This window comes from Balaenoptera acutorostrata, chromosome 20 (assembly GCF_949987535.1).
Source record: "Balaenoptera acutorostrata chromosome 20, mBalAcu1.1, whole genome shotgun sequence".
Classification (NCBI taxonomy): domain Eukaryota; kingdom Metazoa; phylum Chordata; class Mammalia; order Artiodactyla; family Balaenopteridae; genus Balaenoptera; species Balaenoptera acutorostrata.
Genome location: NC_080083.1, coordinates 12,527,018 through 12,547,563, shown reverse-complemented (window position 1 = coordinate 12,547,563; position 20,546 = coordinate 12,527,018). Strand labels below are relative to the sequence as shown.

At 48.3% G+C, this 20,546-nt stretch overlaps 1 protein-coding gene across 1 annotated transcript; it reads right to left on the bottom strand.

Moving 5' to 3' along the window:
* On the bottom strand, positions 1–20,435 carry SHPK (sedoheptulokinase). The gene is made up of 7 exons (XM_007177447.2): positions 20,231–20,435; positions 16,372–16,513; positions 10,699–10,882; positions 10,005–10,157; positions 8,581–8,756; positions 4,614–4,814; positions 1–2,601 (listed from the first exon to the last, which is right to left on the bottom strand). The coding sequence occupies exons 1-7, from the start codon at positions 20,396–20,398 to the stop codon at positions 2,189–2,191; spliced, it is 1,437 nt and encodes a 478-aa protein (XP_007177509.1). The 5' UTR covers positions 20,399–20,435; the 3' UTR covers positions 1–2,188.
* Positions 20,436–20,546: the final 111 nt, after the last annotated feature.

The following is a 20,546-nucleotide window of genomic DNA, read 5'->3' as shown; positions in this document are numbered from 1 at the left end:
GTAGATGCTTCATAAATATGATTCACCTGGGTCTATGCTGGGACTTCTCAGGCACAGTGTCTACCATGGCTGTAGCGGTCAGGATGAACTAAGATATCCTGCGGTAACAAACAGCTCCCAAATCTCAGTAGCATCAAACATCAAAGGTTTATTCCTCGGCCACACTATGAGTCACTCGCTGTTTGGTGAGGGCTCTACACCACATTGCCCTCATGTGGGACCCAGGGCAGCAGAGCCTCCTCTCTGGGACACCCCAGGTCACTTACAGCAAAGGGAACAGAGTGTGGCAAATCTCACATTGGCTCCAAAGGGCTTCTGCCTGGAAGCGGCAAACTTCTGTTGACGTTTTACTGGCCAAAGCAAATCAGGAGGGAAAGTGCCAGCCTACCATGTGCTTAAGATCAGGATATTGGCAAACAGCCCTAATGACCCAGTTCCTCATCTGAGGATCAGGATGGTACCTCCTGAGAGTGAGAGCAGGAGCAACGAGTGGTTTATGACTTCAGGCTGGAGAAATGAGGCCCTGGCAGCTGTACTCAAACCCCTGCAGAGGCTCCAGGCCAAGTGCAATAGAAATGACAACAGGACTACCAGCTGGCAAGCTTGGACTGTGCGAGGCTTAGCCCTCAGAGGTAGAGTGGACACGCGGAAAGGGGACAGAGAGTTATGGTGCTTTGCAGGATACCTATCCAGCTCCTAATTTACATTTAGACTCCACCCACAGCATCCTGGGAATGCAAGACAGGCTGCCTCCCTGACGTCGGAGGGCCAGCTCCTCCTGATGGACAGGGCTCTCTGCTATCCTTTGGCCCATCCCGAGGTGACTTCTCTCTCAAAATGATGGTGTCAACTCATTCTGGCCGAGAGAACAATTACATGACGTTCCTGAGTGATCTGCAGCTGCTTGTCCCAGCAGAACCATGGGGCAGGCAGGGCTTCTGCAAGGACAACCTACAAATGACCCCCAGAGCTATGTCCAACCTCCCAAACCCAGCTCCGCGGCAGTGCCAGATTTATAGTCTTCCCAACGCAGAGAGGTGTGTTTTACTAAAGGGACAAGGCTCTGGAGGAATGAACTTTAGTATCTGAAATTCAATCAGCACAGCCAGGCAGATTAAGAGTTTCAGACAGTCACATGAAGTGGCATTTACAAAGAGACATGACTGCTTCCCAAACTCACAGTCGCCCAGGTGCCTCAGAGTCAGACACCTGGGATCACCCTTGGGAGTGTGGAAGTAGACACAGCGATGGTGGCCCTCTCCTGGAAGCCATTCCATGGTCATCCTACCAACCACGGGAAGGTTTAAGATGCTCTGGGATCCCTGCAGAGATGCCGACTCAAGTGGGATGTTTCTGCGAGCCAGGCACACATGGCGGGCCAGCAAGGCCCACACCAACAGAAGGAAGAGCTGGGGCATTTGGGACAAGGGATTCTCCCTGCTTTCTCTCTAACAGGAGCATGCGCAGCTGCATCCCTTCCCTTGGAAGGCTTCCCAGGGATGCACAGGGGCAAAAACACACGGCTGCACAGACACACTCTTGGAAAAGAGTCTTGCTGGTGTCTGGTCAGACTCTTGGGAACAACATGCCTGAACGGTGGCGTTATGCAGCATCTGTCCCCTTGGCTGGTCATGTCATCCATGTTTTCTTCTCTGTTCTGTGCCTTCAAGCCAGCTGTGCTGTGAGGGACCATGGCAGCACCAAGCAGGCTCTCCTTGGAGGGGAGGTACATGGCAAGAAGGCCAGCACAGATCCCTGCATCTTCATGTCAGCCAGCCTGCATCACTGTCCTTGGGTCGCCTCCTGCCCCAGCTAGCTGGCTGTGGCCAGAGAAGAACAAGATTGGGAAAGGGGCCTCAGAGTCACGTGGTACAATCCAGTAGGGAAGACTCTTCCAACAGTACACGTGACCCATCTTTCCCTTTCTCTCTCTCTCTCCCACATTTACATTTGCAACCAGCTCTCAGGTGAGTCTCTTTCAGAAGGCACTGATTTGGGATCTGGTTGATGACTCCTGGCTGCATTATTAGAGTGTGCCCTGAAGATTGGTCCTTGGTCAAAATGATGTCCTGAGAACAAGCATTGCTTAAAACTGCCCACAGAGCTGTCCAGGAAAAGCATGATCCCAAAATAAGGAGCGAATGTTAATTAGAAAAACTTTGCAACAGTCCTTTGGCCAATGAGTGTGCTAATACTCCTGCTGGTTAAGGTTTCTCTGGAGCATAACCAGAGCGGCCCCTACAGCTGCGTCTACATCCTGCCCATAGGACACTGGGAAAGGGAAAGCCCTCTGCACCTCCTGCTTCAGCACCTCGTTCCTGGACAGCGCACTCCCACTGCCGATCACCCGCTCCACACCCCACTCTTGGAGCTGCTGAAAAGGAAGCATTGAGTGCAGGTTCTGAACGATGCCTCTGCACAGGGCCCGGGTCACGTGCCCCAGGGAGAGGTCAGAGGAGGAGATGCTGGTCACTGAAGCCAGCTGGTCTGGCAGGTGCCTCTCGCCCAGCACTGTTGGAGTGATGGTTAGGCAGGTGTCTCTCTGCTGTGCAGCAGCCTGGATCATGCGTGAGTACACAGTGGATTCTTCAACCTCCAGGCCTGCCGGGAACAGAGAAGGCCTGTGTGAGTTCGTGCACCCCCTCGCGGCAGGCTATAGAGTTCCCAGGGGGCAAGGATAGGTTGACTTGCTGCCTCTCCTCACTGTGGCTGGCTGCTTCCCAGCTCAGGACTCAGATATTCTGGCTAGCTGTGCTCTGCTCCAGACCCCAGCCAGCTTTCTCACTACAGACCCCAGCCCAGCCTTCAAGGAGAGATCTCGTAAGCGCTGCTGTGGGTCCTAACCATCCCGCAGCTGTGGGACTCTTGGTCCTAAGTGGACCAAATGCATACACTGATCAATAAGTATCATCACACCTGTTATTAGTGTCACAGGCATCCCAGGACCACAGTGGTGATCACAGCCCAGCCTGCCCCTCGGCAGAGGTTACGAACAACCAGTCTAGACCAGAGCTCAGAGTTCAATATGCATATGAATCACTCAGGGATCTTATTAAAACACAGCTTCTGATTCAGTGTGCCTGGGGTGGGGCCTGAGATGCTGCATTTGTCATCAGCTCCCAGAGGAAGCCAGTGCAGCTGGCCTGAGAACCACGCTTTTTGAGTAGAAGGTTCTAGATCAGTGCTTACCAACACTTGAGAGCATCAGAATTACCTGAGGAACTTTTATAAAATGCCGTGCTCAGGCCCCACTCCTCTTCCCCAAGCCAAATAATCAGCTTTTCTAGGGGTGAAACTAGGACATCAACATTGTTTTTAACACTCCACGAGTATTTCCAATGTATGGCCAAAAGTCCCCACGGAGTCTCAACATCAGCACATTTAACTTATACAAACTCAACTATACACCCTCAGGAATGAGAAAGAAAAAAATATATTTTTTTCAATCAAATGAAACAATGTAGACATTCCATAGGAGGTTAAGTTATATAAACTACTAGCCTTCAAAGCACCCTCTGTTTCATCAAAATAAGAACCATGAAAATGCAAAAGACTTTTCTTTTTGAAAAGCTTAGAGAAAAATTAAGTGTTACCTACTCTTTCAGGGGTGAGCAAAACAGTCACTTCTGTTTAAAGAGAAACACCAGCCAACTCAGTAAACAGGTGACAGACTCGACCCAGTTAAAGCAGTAGCTGAGTAAAGGGCTTGCCTGAAGGCTCTGATGACTGGTTCTGCATCTTTAAAACCTTTCTTGATGCAAGGCAAAACAAGATCAAAGTTCTGTTCTTTAAGTGGAGCATCCCTGAGGGATTCCCAGCCAAGGGGGCAGAACTTACCCGCAATCCTGACACCCCCAGCCAGCCTGGAAGGACCGACGTGGGTCAGCAACACCTGTCTGCATGACCAGTATGAACTTCCCAGATGCTCCCTGTGGCCTGTGCCCCACCTAGTTATTCTGTTGGATGTTTCCTGGAATGACCTGATTTTGAGCTCCTACAAGTGACCCATGCATCTGATGAGCATGATTTCCCTATTTCTAGAAAGCTGGCCAGAAATTTCATTTCTACCCTAAGTACTTAGAAAGTGAACCTCTCCTGGAAGAAAGAGGTTACATCTTTCTCTGTAAATGCAGAGCAGAGGAAGGCCTGATCAATTCCACTCTGAAGAGAGCAGGAAGACATCAGAGTCTCCAGGGACCCTTCCAAGAAAGGAGGAGAGGTGCTACTTGCCAGGAATAAGTGCTACCAGTCTTTTCACTCATTCATGTTTGATCATTTTATTCTCCGCTGTCTGTAGCCATCAGAAGGCAAATCTCAAATGCAAGATTACTGACAGAGAAAGTAATAGCGGGGCCAGGGAGAGCCAGGAGACTATTAGGATACTCCACAGTCAAGGTTAGGGGAGAAGGTGGGCCTCAAAAAGGAGAGTAGGTGATGGCAGCTCAGAAGATGAAAGAAGGCTACAAGCTCAGATCCCTAAGGACAGAGGGAATGTGCTAGAATCTGGCTGCCTCTGAGACAAGAATCTAGAAACTTACAGCACATTCAGCACTAGGACACTGCCACGTGGAAAGGACAAGCAGAGAACACACCACTGTGTGGGCCACCCTTACCTAGATCCGCCATCCACTGGACCAGCATGTGGACGAACATGGCCAGCACGTTGCCCCCATTGAGTGATGCTGCCACCGCCAGGTAGGTCCTATCAAAGTACGGGAAGTAGGCGACTGGAGCTGCAGGGTCTGGAGTCTGCGCTGGCTGGAATCCTGAAGGCATGGAGGCTACCAGCTGCACCGAGGTGCTGATGTTGAGAACTGGATGGGGTCCGAAGAAAGCAGAGGTTAGGCCTGTTGGGCTAACTCAGAGGCCCCAAGTCACAACAGGGTCGGGGGAGAGTGGGCCACAAATTCCTGGATACTCCTCCTTTCAGGAGGCAGAGCCTAATTCTCCTCCCCTGAGTGTGGGCTGGACTCAGTGACTGGCTTCTAATGAAGAGAGTAAAGCAGAAGTGACAGTGTGTGACTCTGGAGACCAGGTCATAAAAGGGCACTGCAGCTTCCGTCTTGATCACTTGCTCCGGGGGAGGCAGGTACCATGTCGTGAGCAGCCCTATGGAGAGGCCCACTGGATGGTTGCTGGCATAACTGACCCCATCTTGGGCCCGTACGGTGCCCCCTGTCCTTCCGCTGGCCCTACCCAGGACTGTACTAGCTGGTGAATCACTTCTCTGTCGTCAAGGGCTTTGTAGTTAGTAGATATTGTTTAACAACGGTTAGGGCCAGGTGGCCTCTATGCTCTGTTAGTTCCCAAACTATGCTGACTTTTGCTGATGTATTCCCAGAGCCCATGAGACTAGTTACCCATTCAATCACCTTAACTTAGGAGTGCATGTCCTGTTTCCAGGCACCCACCCTCACGTCCTAGGTTAACTATAAAACTGTCCCAAAGGCCCCTTGGTGGTGCAGAATGCAGCTGCCAATGCTTCCAGATCATTGTCTGCCTGATCCCACTCTGTAAGTTACCCTAAAATAAACTGACCCGTTGATTATATGGAGCTACCTGCCTCATTTTTCAGTCTCAAGATGCATTCTCAGTTCGGTGGGTACTTTTCATTCCCTCCGTCCTCCAACACCTACAAGGAGCTGAGGCCTCCTGCCAAGACCCACATGAGTGAGCTGAGAAGTGGATCCTCCAGCCCAGTCAAGCCTTCGGATGACTGCAGTCCCAGCCGACTGACAGTGTGATTGCAATCTCACAAGGGACCGTGAGCCAGACCATCCAGCCACAGAAACTGTGTTTCCTGACTCTCAGAAACTGTGTGAGATAATAAGTGTTTGCTGTTTTAGGCTACTAAGTATTGGAGTGATTTGTTACACAGCAATAAGCTACTATTCACAGAGAGTCAGACCTCAGCCCAAGTGTTTTATTCTTTGGGAGGTTTCATTCATTTTTGGTGGGTACCACCTCCTTCTCATTTCCAAGGTGTGCTTCTCAACCTCCCTCCACCAGCAGGGGGGATGCTCCCAGACCTAGAACAGAGGGGATGATTTTTCTCCTCTAGATGGAGGCCAGAGCCTACAGACTGTCCCAGGAGTCTCTCCTCCATTTCTCACGAGACCTGGCCAGAAAGCCTGTTCCTCTCAGTCTGTTGGGGCTAAACTAACTGAGGTCAGCATCCAACTATCCTACCTACTGGGAGGCAGAGGCAAGGAGAGTGAAAACAAGTCTCAGAAAGTCAATAACCTTGACTTCCTGCCACATCAAGCCTTTCACCATGACGATAAACCAGAAGCATCATGCCCTCCACCTACCCCCTCGGGGGGAAGGGTCAATGAAGGGGGCCAACCAGCCTTGCCCATGGACACCGCACAGCTGAGCACAGGCCAGCAGCCCCAGTCTAGAACCAGAGACCACAACCAGCTGAGTGAAGACGGAGCCTAAATCTTAGCTTCTTCCCATTTGACCAGCCCCTCACTCACCATCTAGAAAGGACATTTATATCCAGGCACATGACAGCTCTCTGTGGAGGGAACAACCTAAGATTTGAAGACTACCAGGTAGGCAGAAAGAGCCAGGCTCTTTACAGGCACCATCCCAGTGCATCACGACAACTGCCCCATGAGAAAGGCATCATCCCCCTCATTTTGGATGATGACAAGGGCTCAGGGAGAAAATTCAGGAGAAAAAGTCGGGTTTTTTGAACTTAAAAAATTTTATCACATATTTGTGCAAACAAAAGTGGCAGAATCTGGATATATGTATATGTATAACAGATTCACTTTGTTATACACCTGAAAATAACACAACATTGTAAATCAACTATACTCCAATAAAAATTTTTTTTTAAAGTGGCAGAATCTCACCTTTCCCTCTCACCTAATCTTGAATTAAGAGGAATTACTACCAAACACAAAACAAAAAGTCACTTGAAATTTTATTTTTTAAGAATGTAATAAAATAGGAATAAACTACTGCTTCAGAGGATAGTGCTGGTCAGAGTTTTTAAACTCAAGGTTAAATTGTAATAGTTCTAACTGATGGAGGAAAAAAAGATGTGATGACAAAGAAAATCCGAGTAAGATGAATGACTTCTCTGTTCCCCTTGATAACAAGGCGGGGCTCTCAAAGTGGGCCCACTCAGCCAGGCTGCCCTGAGGATCAAATGAAACACACAGCCTGCAATCACCCTGCTCGGGCAGGCAGACCCAAAGTCTACCCCAGCCCCAGGAGGGGCAAACGACAGCCCCCAGGCTATATCCAGCCTGCCATCTGTTTTTGTATGGCCCAGGAGCTAAGAAAGGTTTTTACATTTTTTTTTAATGATAGCTTTATTGAGATGCAATTCAAAAAATTCACCATAAAATGCACCCTTTTAAAGTGTACAGTTCTGTGCTTTTTAGTATATTCACAGAGTTGTACAAACATCACTGACATCTAATTTTAGGACATTTTCACCACTCCAGAAAGAAATCCCATACTGGTTAGCAATCAACCCCATGTCCCAGCCCTAGACAACCATGAATCTGCTTTCTGTCTCTATGGATTTGCCTATTCTGGACATTTCACAGGAATGGAATAATACACTATGTGGCCTTTCACTTTCATTCACATGTTATAGCATTTTAGCTCTGTGGATACACCACATTTTTAAAATCCATTTATCAGTCGATGGGCATTTGGGTTGTTTCTACATTTTGGCTATTATGAATAAGGCTGCTAGGAACATTTGTGTACAAGTTTTTTGTGCGGACATGTGTTTTCAATTCTCTTGCGTGTACACATAGGAGTGGAATGGCTGGGTCCCATGGTAATTCCATGTTTAACTTTTGAAGAACTGCTAGACTGTTTTCCAAAGGGACTGCACCATTTTACAATCTCAGTAGCATGTTCTTACCTTTTTAAAAGGTTGAAAAGAGATGAAAAGGAGAAGGATATTTCATGACACATGAAAATTTTATGAAATTCACATTTCAGCCTCTATAAATAAAGGTTTATTGGAACACAGCTACACCCACTCACTTATGCATTGGCTATGGCTGCTTTCCTGCCCCAACAGCTGTTAAGTAGTTATGATAGAAACAAAATGGCCCACAAAGCTTAAAATATTTACAATCTGGCCCTTTACAGGAAAACTTTGCCAGCCCCTGCCCTGGATTGCTGTCTCCCCTTCACTGTGACTCTCTTACATGGAATACAGGGAAGTCTGCGCTTCTACTCAGATCCGAGGAACTTTCGTCGACAAACACACAATAACAAAAACCCTAATCTATTGAATAATAATCTATTTTCTTGGTCATGGAGACACATAGAAACCAGCCAACTAGAGAGAGCCATTTCCCTCACCTGTCTCTAGAGGAGAAAGGCACGGACTGTGGTCAGGACAGAAATTGCCCTGCTGAATTGTAAGCTCCCGGGGCAGGGGCTGCACCTGCAGGGATGATGGTGTTTTTCACGTTTGTAGAATAATGGTCAAGAGGACGCTGCGACTGCTGGCTATGTGTGCCCCTCGGACCCTGGCACAGAGCTGGGGCTTAGGAGGCCCCAGTAGAAGTCTGAGGAGAGAACCAAAGACAGACTTACCTGCGTTTGTCCTTTGGGCCATACAGGAATAGACAGAGGCCTGCAAATCCCCCAAGGCCACGCCCACCTGTGTCCCCTTTGGGATCTCAAACCAGGCCTGGGAAGTTCTGCCTGCCACGCTGCCAGGCTCGGTGACGTCCGGGAGCAGGTGGACGGGAAAGCCTGCGTCCCTCAGTCTGCAAACCAAAAGTGGACAGCGTATCTACCTGGTGCTTGGTTTTCTGTTGTTTCCAGGAAACTCAGCAACGGAAAGCGCAATAGGATACACATTCAAGAAGAGAGGGCAGAATCCAGTGTTTTCACAGAGGGCCTCTTTGGCTTTTTTTAAACCATGAGGAAAAGCCTTGAGTTATTTAAAGAGTGAACCGTGGCTTTCAAGAGCTTGGGATGGGCGTTTTGGAGAAGAACGCAACCAGTTTGAGCAGAGGTGGTCAGAAAGGACTGGATAAGAAGCAGATTTCATCGGCATCCAGCCTCCTGCGTTTGAAGGGAGAGCAAACACTGTGTAAAGGGAGGAAGCTGGAGTTTTAGAGCAAAGTCACAGCTGGTTAGCACAGGCCAAACCAAAGTCAAGCCCATCAGTCTCCTGAATACCAAATGCATCCATCACTCGCAGTTAGTGAACACGGGGCTGCCAATTTTATAAAACATGCTGGAAATTCCTTTACCTGAACTACCAGGTGCTTTTTGTTTTATTACAGAGCTCAGAATTTGGGCCCTGAAGGCAGTGAACTTATAGGGCACTGGACTTCTGGACCTGAAAAGGCAAATGATTGTTTAAAGGGAACTTAAAAGGCATCCCTTAAGCCTACTACTTCCATTTCTTAACCCTATTTTAAAATACATTAGGGTGGGGGAGAGAGATAGTTAGGGAATTTGGGATTGACATGTACACACTGCTATATTTAAAATGGATAACCCACAAGGACCTACTGTATAGCACAGGGAACTCTGCTCAATATTATGTAACAACCTAAATGGGAAAAGAATTTGTAAAAGAATAGATACATGTATATGCATAACTGAATCACGTTGCTGTACACCTGAAACTAACACAACATTGTTAATCAACTATATTCCACTATACAATAAAAAGTTAAAAAAATAAAATAAAATAAAATATGTTAAAGAATGAAAGTTGTTCTTTGGAATCTACGGGCTGGCTCAGGGCACAGAAAGAACTGGGGAGCCCACCCTAGGTCTGGGCAACAGTGGAGGAGCAGGCAGCATGGCGTGGTGGGTGGCGCCCCTCCCCAAGAACTTCACTTACGGTCAGACCCACCCATGCCCAGGACTGGAACAGGCTGGAGGGTGTTGGAACCTGATTCTTGGCCCGTTATTCCCAGATGGGAAAGCCCCACTGAAGCTCCCGCTTTAGAGATTCTGCCCTTCAGCCTCAAGCCAGCCTGCGTGGTTATACTCACATCTCCAAGTTCCAGCTCTGGCTCCTGGTGTTGAAATATCCCCAGCTAGCGGCATTCTGGTCGGACATCAGGGGTCTTGTCAAGCCACACAGCATGGCAACCACATAGTCCTGGATAGTGCCAGCTGCATCGTAGGACTTCAGGAACTCTGGGCTGTTTTTCATACCCCAAACAATTCAACGTGGTTTAATATTGACTTGAAAGCATGTGCTGCACCTAACTGTGGGCAGTGTGGACTAGACATGGCAGAGCTGAGTAGCAGCCAGAACCCCACAGGCTGTGGATTCCCAGCAGCTGAACCTCCCAACTCCTCCAAGCCAAGCTGGCCAGAGTCAGCCTTAGGGGAGGGTACTCATAGGAGGACACACCGTGCCTGGGAAAGCAGGACATCAGCCGTTCTCAGCAGCCCTGATCCCACCGTGAACCCATCATGTGATCCTTGGCAAGTCCCTTGCCCTCTCGGGTCTCTTCTTTCCCCCTCTAGGTGAGAATCAGATAACCAATAAGAGCCCTCTGCAAAATGAAGCAGTGGTAGACCAAGTCTAAGTCTTGTGACTATACCCTGTGCTGGGCCGCATTCACTGAGGGACAATCCAGCACGTGGAGTGACGCTGACCAGCTAGAGGTACAGCTCCCTGGCCACTCTCGTTCCCCTGCAAACCCGTCACCCAATTCAAGGAACAGGTGTCCGCACCTATTCTTCAAAAGCCAGAAGATGGTTGCACAGCCAAACCCCGTGGCCACACTGAGATGAGACTCTGGCCGGGGCAGAGAAGCCAGGAACTTGCTGCCACACCGGCCATCCTGCCACGTTACCAGGTGGCTCACGGCTCTGGGCTCGAACACAGGGGCAGCCCCTGCCTTTGTCCATTCACAACCTGGAACGAAGGAGATGACCAAAAATGGAGAAAAGAGCAACGGACCGGCAACAGCATGTCCTTGAGACTACTCTGCTAGTGAGGTTATAGGACAGACTTTATCACCCATGACAACGCTTCACTCACACTCAGGGGTTCTGGCCAGTACCCAGAAGAACAGGGAGTGGATGGACCTAGAGATTGTCATCCTGAGTGAAGTAAGGCAGACAGAGAAAGGCAAGTGATATCATATGATATCACTTATATGTGGAATCTAAAAAAAAAAAAAAAAAAGGTACAAATGAACTTATTTACAAAACAGAAATAGAGTCACAGATGTAGAAAACAAACTTATGGTTACCAGGGGGGAATGGGGTGGGGGAGAGATAAATTGGGAGGTTGGGATTGAGATATACATAATGCTATGTATAAAATAGATAACTAATAAGGACCTAACTAATAAGGACCTGGTGGTCCAGTGGTTAGGACTCAGTGCTTTCACTGCTGAGGGTCCAGTTCAATCCCTGGTCAGGGAACTAAGATTCCACAGGCCCCAAGGCGCGGCCTTAAAAAAAAAAAAAAAAGAAAGAAAGAAAGAAAGGAAAGAAAGGACCTACTGTATAGCACAGGGAACTCTACTCAATCCCTCTGTAATGACCTATATGGGAAAAGCATCTAAAAAAGACTGGATATATGTATACGTATAACTGATTCACTTTGCTGTACAGCAGAAACTAACACATTGTAAATCAACTATACGCCAATAAAAATCATTTAAAAAAAAAAAGAAGAAGAAGAGCAGGGAAGCGGTCACAGATATATGCACCTGAAGCTTACTAAGTTTCACCCAGGAAGGGGGAGTAAGCTGGGGATGGGATGGTCCACCCTCACAACTACATTTCTGCCTAAAGCTGGGTTTCTTATCTCAGCCCTAAAGCTGGACATCTGCGGCTTTTTTTTCAACGCTTTTATCTGCTTCCAAAACTCTTTTGACCCTTTTTCTTCTTTTTACTTGTAGGACTATCATCTTTATTTTGTTTGTGTTATAAAATAAATACGGAGTTCTTACCAGGTACCAGGTATTGTTCAAAGCACTTTAAAAATATTATTTTTTTTAATCTACATATTAGCCTTACATCATAGGTGTGATATTTATCCCCATTTTCACATAAGACATATGAAGCTCAGAGAAGCTTTAAAAATCTTGTCAAAGATCACATAGCTACTAAGTGGTAGAGGCAGGATTCAAGTCCAGACAGTCTGTTCCAGAATCTGGCCTGATGGATGTTCTTTCTCTCATTTTCTTCTTTTTTTTTTGGCAAAAAATAATAATAATAATAATTAAAAAATTTTTTAAATTATACAAATGATAAGTGAATGCATTCTCAATATAAAATGTTCAATTATTACAGGTAAAGCAAAAGGCCTGCTTGACCATCCCCATCAGAGTCCCAGCCCCCTTCCTGTCACTGTTAGCACCTGTAGAGTTTTTTTGGTTTTTTTTAATTTTTTGGCCACGCAGCATGTGGGATCTTAGTTCCCTGACCAGGGATCGAACCTGCACCTCCTGCACTGGAAGCGCAGAGTCTTAACCACTGGGCCGCCAGGGAAGTCTCGTTGTTGGGTTTTCATACTCACACAACATACTCTCTTTGGTTTGGTTGATTTGGGCTGGGTTTTATTCTATTTTGGTTTTGTCTGTTTTTTAAAAACAAACAGTACTCTACTGTATGTATTTTTCTAGTGGTTGTTTTTATGATCCAGCAACATGTCCTGGAATTCTTTCCACGTTAGAACATGTGAACGCACCTGATTCTTTTCAACTACTGCATACCATTCTACAGCGTGGGGTACCAACATTTATTTAACCACTCCCCCATGGGTAAACGTCACAGTTTTCACTACAATAAACAAGGATGCCATGAGTGACCATGATTATGCCTCGTTTGCATATACATGTTAAAGTCCTTTTCCTGAACAGATTTTAAGTAGTAGGGCCACTGAGTCATATTAACTCTTATTTTTACAGTGTATAATTTAAAAGCTTTATCCTCACCCCCCGCAATTAGCAAATGGGTTTCATAGTAGTTCAGTTGGAAGTTTTCTTCCTGTAGTTGCTATAACTCTCTTATTTTTAACACCCTGCCAAACTGCCCTCCGGAACGGCCAAGCTAATATATACTACCAGGAGTGGCATTTTAAAAAACCAGTTTTCCACCCCCTTTGCCAACTCTTGACATTCTCAAACTGCTTTCTTACAATCCAGTGGGTGGAAAATGATTTCTCGTTGTTGTTTTCATCTGCATTTTCCTAATTCCTAATGACACTGATCATCTTTTCATATGCTTATTAGCTATTTGTATTTCCTCTTCTAGGAATTGCCTGTTGGTTTCCTCTGCCCATTTTTCCACAGGGCCATTGGTCCTTTCTTTGTTATTTGTTCTTTATATTCACCCATATTCGTCCTTTGTCTACTATATACTAGTGAATAATTTCTCCCTGTCTGCTGCTGGCCTTTTAGCTTGATTTTATGATCCCCACTTCTCTCCTGCTATTACTGAGCCTGAAAATGGAATGTGGAAACTGGTGTAACCACAGGCCTCTCAGAAGACACTAGTCACTCCCTCTCTTCTCCTCCAGTTGGCGCCCTTGTGAAAGCACTTAGCTCTCCCCTCAGGTTACTGGTGCCTGTCTGTGTTGACTGCCTTGAGCGAGCCCTGGAAGACAAGGGCTGCATCCCGTTTCTATGTCTCCCGCGGGGCCCAGCACAGAGCCTCATATATTGTAGGTCCCGAAACCAAACTGAATTACAGCCGCTATTAAAAGCAGAACGACTCGATCTCAAATATGATTTCACTCACTCTGCTAAGCAGGTATCATCGTCAAACAGTGGCTCTCCTCCTTCCCAGAAACAGAAACCAAAACAAGAAGGCATGCAGGTGGGCTCCATGAAATATTAAGCAGCTCTCTCCACCGATGTGGGCGATGGTTTGTGTGGTCGTTACAGAGTCCAGGAGACGGGCAGAAAGGAAGGCGTATGAGCAGAGCACAATCATTAAATCTCTGCTGTCCTCTTTGGGAAGGGTTTTAGTATTAAAAGGACGTTTATTCTCCTTAATGCACAATTAAGGAGTTTAAAAACTTTTACAACCTAGACTCCCCCTGAGAGGTCAGCTCTAACACCAGAACTGGCCTCTGGCTCCTGCTAGTAATTGGAGCCGAGCAGCTCCCGTGGTCCCAGCTGGCCTGACGACAGGCAGACGAAGGGAAAGGAGGAGGGGGAGAGCCTGGGTGGGCTTCTGCAGTCACCCAGGCTCCCCCTGGGGACTGATCAAAGGATGCACCACCAGACCCCTGTCAAGCCACCGAGAGGCAAGTCACCACTCACTTGGCCCAGGGGAATCGGAATCATTGATTCTCTAGGCAGAGGAGGGGTGAATCCAATGTCCAACCTCCTTAACTACCGCCTCCACCCCGCAAAGTAGCCATCCATACTATGCTTAAAACACCTGCAGTAAAAAGTTGATAGTTTTGAAGCTGGGTGATGGGTATGTGTCAGTTCATAATGCTGTTCTCCCTACTTTTATGTCTATGTCGAACTTTCTATAATTTAAAAAAAAATTTTTTTTTAACACTTGCCATAACAGGAGCTCACAACTTCCTACAAAAGCCTAATCCTTCCTTGGACATTCTGTTGGGAAATTCCTCCCTTCATTGAGCTAGTGTGTCCTCCTGTGACTCTGGTCCTCCCGGGAGACTTTCAAAGTTCAGTGTCTGAAGTCAGACAGACTTGAGTTCAAAAGCTGGAGTCACGGGACTTCCTTGGTGGCACAGTGGTTAAGAATCTGCCTGCCAATGCAGGGGACACGGGTTCGAGCCCTGGTCCGGGAAGATCCCACATGCTGCAGAGTAACTAAGCCCGCGAGCCACAACTACTGAGCCGGAGTGCTGCAACTACTGAAACCCGTGCTCCTAGAGCCCATGCTCCGCAACAAGAGAAGTCCCTGCTCGCCGCAACCAGAGAAAGCCCACACGCAGCAACAAAGACCCAACGCAGCCAAAAATAAAAATTAATTAATTAATTAAAAAAGAGAAAAGCTGGAGTTGCTACTTACTGCCACATGACCCTGAGCATATTATTTTATCCTCTCTGAACCTCCGGGTCTCATGGGAGAGTAATGTAACCTACGTCATAAGGGTGTTGGGAAAATTCAATGAGATCACACAGGTAACATACTTAGCTCAGCACCTGGCATGCAAAGTGCTCACTGCTGTTTTGCTGGCTTAATACTCCTCCTAGAGGCTAAACAGAACAGGCCACCCACCTCTGCACTGTGGCAGACCTCCTGAAAGAAGACGACCAACTAAATGATGCTTAGCACCTGTGCCCATGAAAAGTATGTGCCCTGGAATTGAAAAATCACAAATATCTGTGATTATGTTAAACAACAAAAACTATGCCTAAATTCAGAAGCGTTTCCTCTGTGTCTTGGAATCTACAGCTACACTAATCTCTTGGTTGTTAGCACTGATGCTCCAAGACACTGGCACAAAGAAAGAGAAGGCTGTGGAAAATCCACTCCACTGAATCCAACAGAGAATCAGAGAGAACTCACTCTTCTCCCTCTCCCTGTTCATGAATAATGTGTGAGTGGACAGTTCACTTCATTACATCCTTTGAACAGGACAGGATGTACACAAAATGCAAGAGGCAGCAGAATAACCTGACCCTTCACAGAGAGCCCTTGGCAGCCCTTTTCTGGTTCCAGGTGAGGCAGGAGATTGATGGGCCCCAGGCTGAGCAGCTGGAGTCTGTCCCCTGCCGACAGATACTCCAAGATGAAGGTAATAGCGGAGCGAAGAAGAGTTGAGGGCTGCCCAGGATAAAGAGACCACATATTCCTCATTCTCGAGATCAAGGAGCCCTTCCCAACTACACATGCACAGAAAGGCTCCTCGGGGGTCAAAAAGGGAAGGGGTGCCACTCCATAGTAGGTGACGTCAACCTACCCGTAGGCCTCTTTGCTAGAATGCATCTCGGCTAAGAGATGCGCGCACACACAGGGGAGGACCCTGAGATAAACCAAATACGGACTCAGAGCCAGGCAAAGCAAGATGATTGGCCAAGGGAAACTCAAAAGAAATGCCCCATATAAGTGATTCAAACTGCCACGAGGGCGCGAGCCTCTGAGAGCCTCTGCCCCTCTGAGCCTGCCTGTGTGTCTATCCACACGTACGCTTTTTCCTCCTAATAAACACTTTACTTGTTTCACTACTTTCTGTCTCTTCGTGGAAATTCATTTCTACAAAGCCGACGGGCTAGAGCCTTCTCACTGGCCGCTGGTCCCTGGCGGTCTAGTGGCTGGGATTCAGCGCTCTCACTGCTGCAGCCTGACTTCAGTCTCTGGCCAGGGGAACCAAAATCCTGCTTCAAGCCGCTGCAGGCCGAGGCCACCTGAGATCACAGGGTGACTGTTAACAGCACGTGATCACCCCCAAGCTCAGCATACCTTGGCCTGTTTTCCAGAACATGACTCCGTGCATCTGTCCTGACACTCCGATGCCACAGACTTTGCAGAGCTGCTGCCGGGGAAGGGCAGCAAGGCACTCGTGGAGGGCCTGGATGATTCTCCTCACATCCTGCTCCTGCCCCTGGAAACAGAACAGGATACGTTGGACAGAGGTACACACACGGGCAGGGGAAGGAGGGCAGAGGCGTCAGGGGCTTCCTGGGTGGTGGCTGCCCACCTAATTCCACCGAGGGCACTTCCAGGACCTGCTGAGGGGCCCCAGGGGGGGGATGTGGGCCTGAGGGTTCTCCACCGCCTCCAGCGGGGCCTGGAGTAGGAATGTGGTGGGCGAGGTCCCACTTCTCCCATTCACAGATGAGGCGCCGCTGTGGGTTAAGTTCAGCCAATGGCCCGGGCTCTGCCCCCTTCTGTGGAAGAGTCTGAGCTGAGAAAAGCACTGCCCTGCCCTACAGGTGCTTACTGTCCAGCAGGACAGGAAAACACAAGACCATGCTGCAAGGAGAAATAAGGCAAAGGTCTTTGGCAAGGCACATGGAGCATTGGGGTAGAAGAAGGATGGAACCCAGCAGGGAGGAAGCCAGCAGGAAAGGTGTAGGCAAGAAAGGCTCCCCGGACTAAAGCACCTGAGGACCAGCCCTAGTGTTTGCTTCAGTTCATCCATCTGGCAAACATTTCCCGAATGCCCTGAGGGCTTGCATTTGTTCCGGGGGCAGTGCAGGCACCCCCCTCCTTGGAGTTAACCCTTCGTTTGTCAGCCTGCTGGCCTTGGGCTGTGGCAGTTCTTGGCTCCAAACAAACATGATGGAAGGAGTAGAAAGAAGAAAGGTGAGGAGGGGTAGGGTTGGGGAAGGAGAGGAGAGGGAGCACAGAGCATTTTGTTGAGGAGGCAACCCTACATCCTAACAAGACTCTTTATGCAGGAGAGACTACAGTAGAACTGAGCGGGCAGTAAAAGATGGGGCAGAGAGGAGATGCATGGCTATGCATGATCGATCCCCCAGGAGGGAAGAAATAAGACAGCGGGCAAAGGAAGAAGGAAGCAGGGAAGAGGCATTTGTTTACACCTGCCCTGTCCAACACGCCAGTCATCAGCTACACACAGCTAGTCTGAATTGAAATCTACATACCAGATTTCAGATTTAGTATGAAAAAAAAGCACAATATCTCATTAATAATTCTATATTGATTATTACATATGGAAATGATATGTTTGGATCCATTGGGTTAAAAAAATAAGCAATGAAAATTAATTTTACGGTTCCTTTTTACTGTTTTTTGATATGGCTACCAGAAAGTTGAAAATTACACGTGTGGCTCACATTTCCACTGGACAGTGCTGGTTTAAAGAGTTCCCACGGGGCTTCCCTGGTGGCGCAGTGGTTGAGAGTCCGCCTGCCAATGCAGGGGACGCGGGTTCGAGCCCTGGTTTGGGAAGATCCCACATGCTGCAGAGCAACTGGGCCCGTGAGCCACAACTACTGAGCCTGCGCGTCTGGAGCCTGTGCTCCGCAACAAGAGAGGCCGCGATAGTGAGAGGCCCGTGCACCGCGATGAAGAGTGGCCCCCGCTCACCGCAACTAGAGAAAGCCCTCGCACAGAAACGAAGACCCAACACAGCCATAAATAAATAAATCAATAAATAAATTTAAAAAAAAAAAAAAAAAAAAGAGTTCCCACGTGGCATGAACCCAGATGGTACATGAACACAGGATTGTTTAAAATGGACCTAGGGTGGGTGAGCTGTGTAGGTAAGAACAGTGGGGGAGTGAAACAGGCCAGAAGGGAGTGAAGACAAGGAGGCACTCAGTGTGTGGGGAGTTTTAGTGGTGAGTGTGATGGGGGAGCAATTCTTGGACAGACAATGGATACACCCACAATGTCACAGGAAAGGCGCTGCCCCCATTCCTTGATTCAGAATATCAAGTGGTCTACATTCAGATCAAACTCTAGAAATTCAGATTTGAAAAAAGAATTTAGGAACTCGTTCCACCCTCCTCCCCCACACCCCTTTTTACAGATGGGGAAACTGAGGCCCAGAGAGGTAAAATTCATAACACAGAAAGGGTCACAGAGCTTCCCTCAAAAATCTTGATATTTTAAAGCTGCAAAGAGCTAAAAGTCTGACCTTCCACATAGCTGCCAAACTTGACTGTGGAGTACACAATGCTTCTAAAGAGTGAGAAATATGGACATGAGGAAAGAACAGAGCCACCAGGTGTTTCTATATAACAGTAGTGCTTACCCCGGGGGTGATTTTTGTCCCCTAGGGGGCATTTGGCAATATGGAGACATTTTTGGGTGTCTCAGCTGGGGAGGAGGGTTCTACTGGCATGCAGTGGGTTAGAGGCCAGGGATGTTGCTGAACATCCTACAACGCACAGGACGGCACCCCACAACAAAGAATCATCCAACCTCCAAATATCAACAGTGCCAAGGTGAAGAAATCCTGCTATAGGGGAAATTACAACAAGGCTGTTGTCCCAGAGCACAACACACATGTGGAGGATGCAAGGGGGGCTATTACTGGCCTCCCCTAAACCCCTCCTTAGGCAGTTGTGGAGCACTGAGCGTGCCTGTAAACACAGAACACTGTGCTGGACACTGGGGGAAGTGGGGAAAGTAGTTTTCAAGAAGTGGCCCTATTTCAAGAGAAAAGGGCTCTGCCTAAAACCCAACCCTGTAATCCCAGCTCTGCTGCTTACCCCCACAGGGTCAGAGCTGACTTTGCCTCCACTTCATGGTCCATGAAGTGAGATAATCATTCTAAAATGTCCTGATGCCCCAACGAAACTAATTTTGAAAGGCTCTATGAAAATGAGAAGTGCTCCTGAAATCTTTATCCTCTGAAATGCTTCTGAGCAAGATGGACTCTGAACCCTAAAGGACTGAATCCAGGTATGTGGCAAGAGCTTGTGAAAAACAAAGCTATTGGGAGTGGGGTTTGGCTCAGAAAATCGAGGTCTGTGGCTGGAAGGGGCCATAGAGGTCATCTATTTCAATTATAAGAACAAGCTGAGATCCGATCCAGGAAAAAAAAAGTCATGAGGATACACAGAAAGTTCCTCGATATTAATTTCTATTATCAATGAACTGAACATAGAGCTACCTTTCTCAGGGAATTAATGGAATCCATCTCTCAGGATAGACATCCTTTCTGAACCCACAACTTGCAATTGAGCCCACTGTGGTGAAATTCTCCATTTCTATCTTGTAGCTTTCACAAAACACTAGTTTTCGTGTAGAATTATCAATCTGACCTTTTTCTAACATTTTAATTGAGGTATCTCTCAATGTCTATCTGTCCTGACGTCTTTCTTCCAAGGTGTCTCAGCCTTTGGGGCCAGGGGACTTTTGCTGTCCAAGTGTTTGAGTGCCTCCACCCACAATCCACTCCTGCGGGATGAGAGAGGGGCAGGTTACGCTGGATTTTGCGTCTGATTTCTCAAGGAAAACCCAGACACCGCCCTAGGGAACAAGCTGAATCCTGAATTTGAGGACACCTGCAGATGTGAGGAGCAGAGAGCCGCAAGAATGAGAAGGCGGCCTGAGATCGCTCCATATGCAGGAGAGCAATTTCCTGCAGGTCAGGATACAGAAAGTGGAGGGCAGAGAGCACGGGGATATAGCGCCAAGGTCAAGGCTCCCAAAGAAGGCCCGAGAGTGGGGAGATCGGTGCCAGCAGGTGGGAAAGGTCCTGGGAGGAGATCTATCGGATCGAGGGAGTTGCAGCGGGCAGGCAGAGATCAGGCAGGCTGGAGCTGTCAGGGAGACTTCTTTGAGGAGGAAGAGGGTGTCTGGAGGCTCCTGGAGGCGGCGAGGCTCCAGGGCGCTGCCTCACCTGGGGCCCCGCCGCCGCGCTCTGGGCCGCCGTCTCGGCCCGCGCAGGCCGGGCACAGCTCGCCAGTACCACGAACCCGGAAGGGTCGCCGCGCGCGGCCTCCACCAGGGCCGCCTTCACAGACGTGGTGCCCAGGTCGATGCCGAGAGTGACAGATCGTGCAGCCATGACAGCGATTGAGTCTGGGGCCGGGGCGCCCCTTCCAGCAGACTTCACCCGGGACAGAGGCGCCGAGGCGGGGCCTCGCCTGCCAATCTTTCCAGCCACGCCCAACACGACGAATTCTCGTCTTCCCATTGGTTGAGGAAGGCCGAGT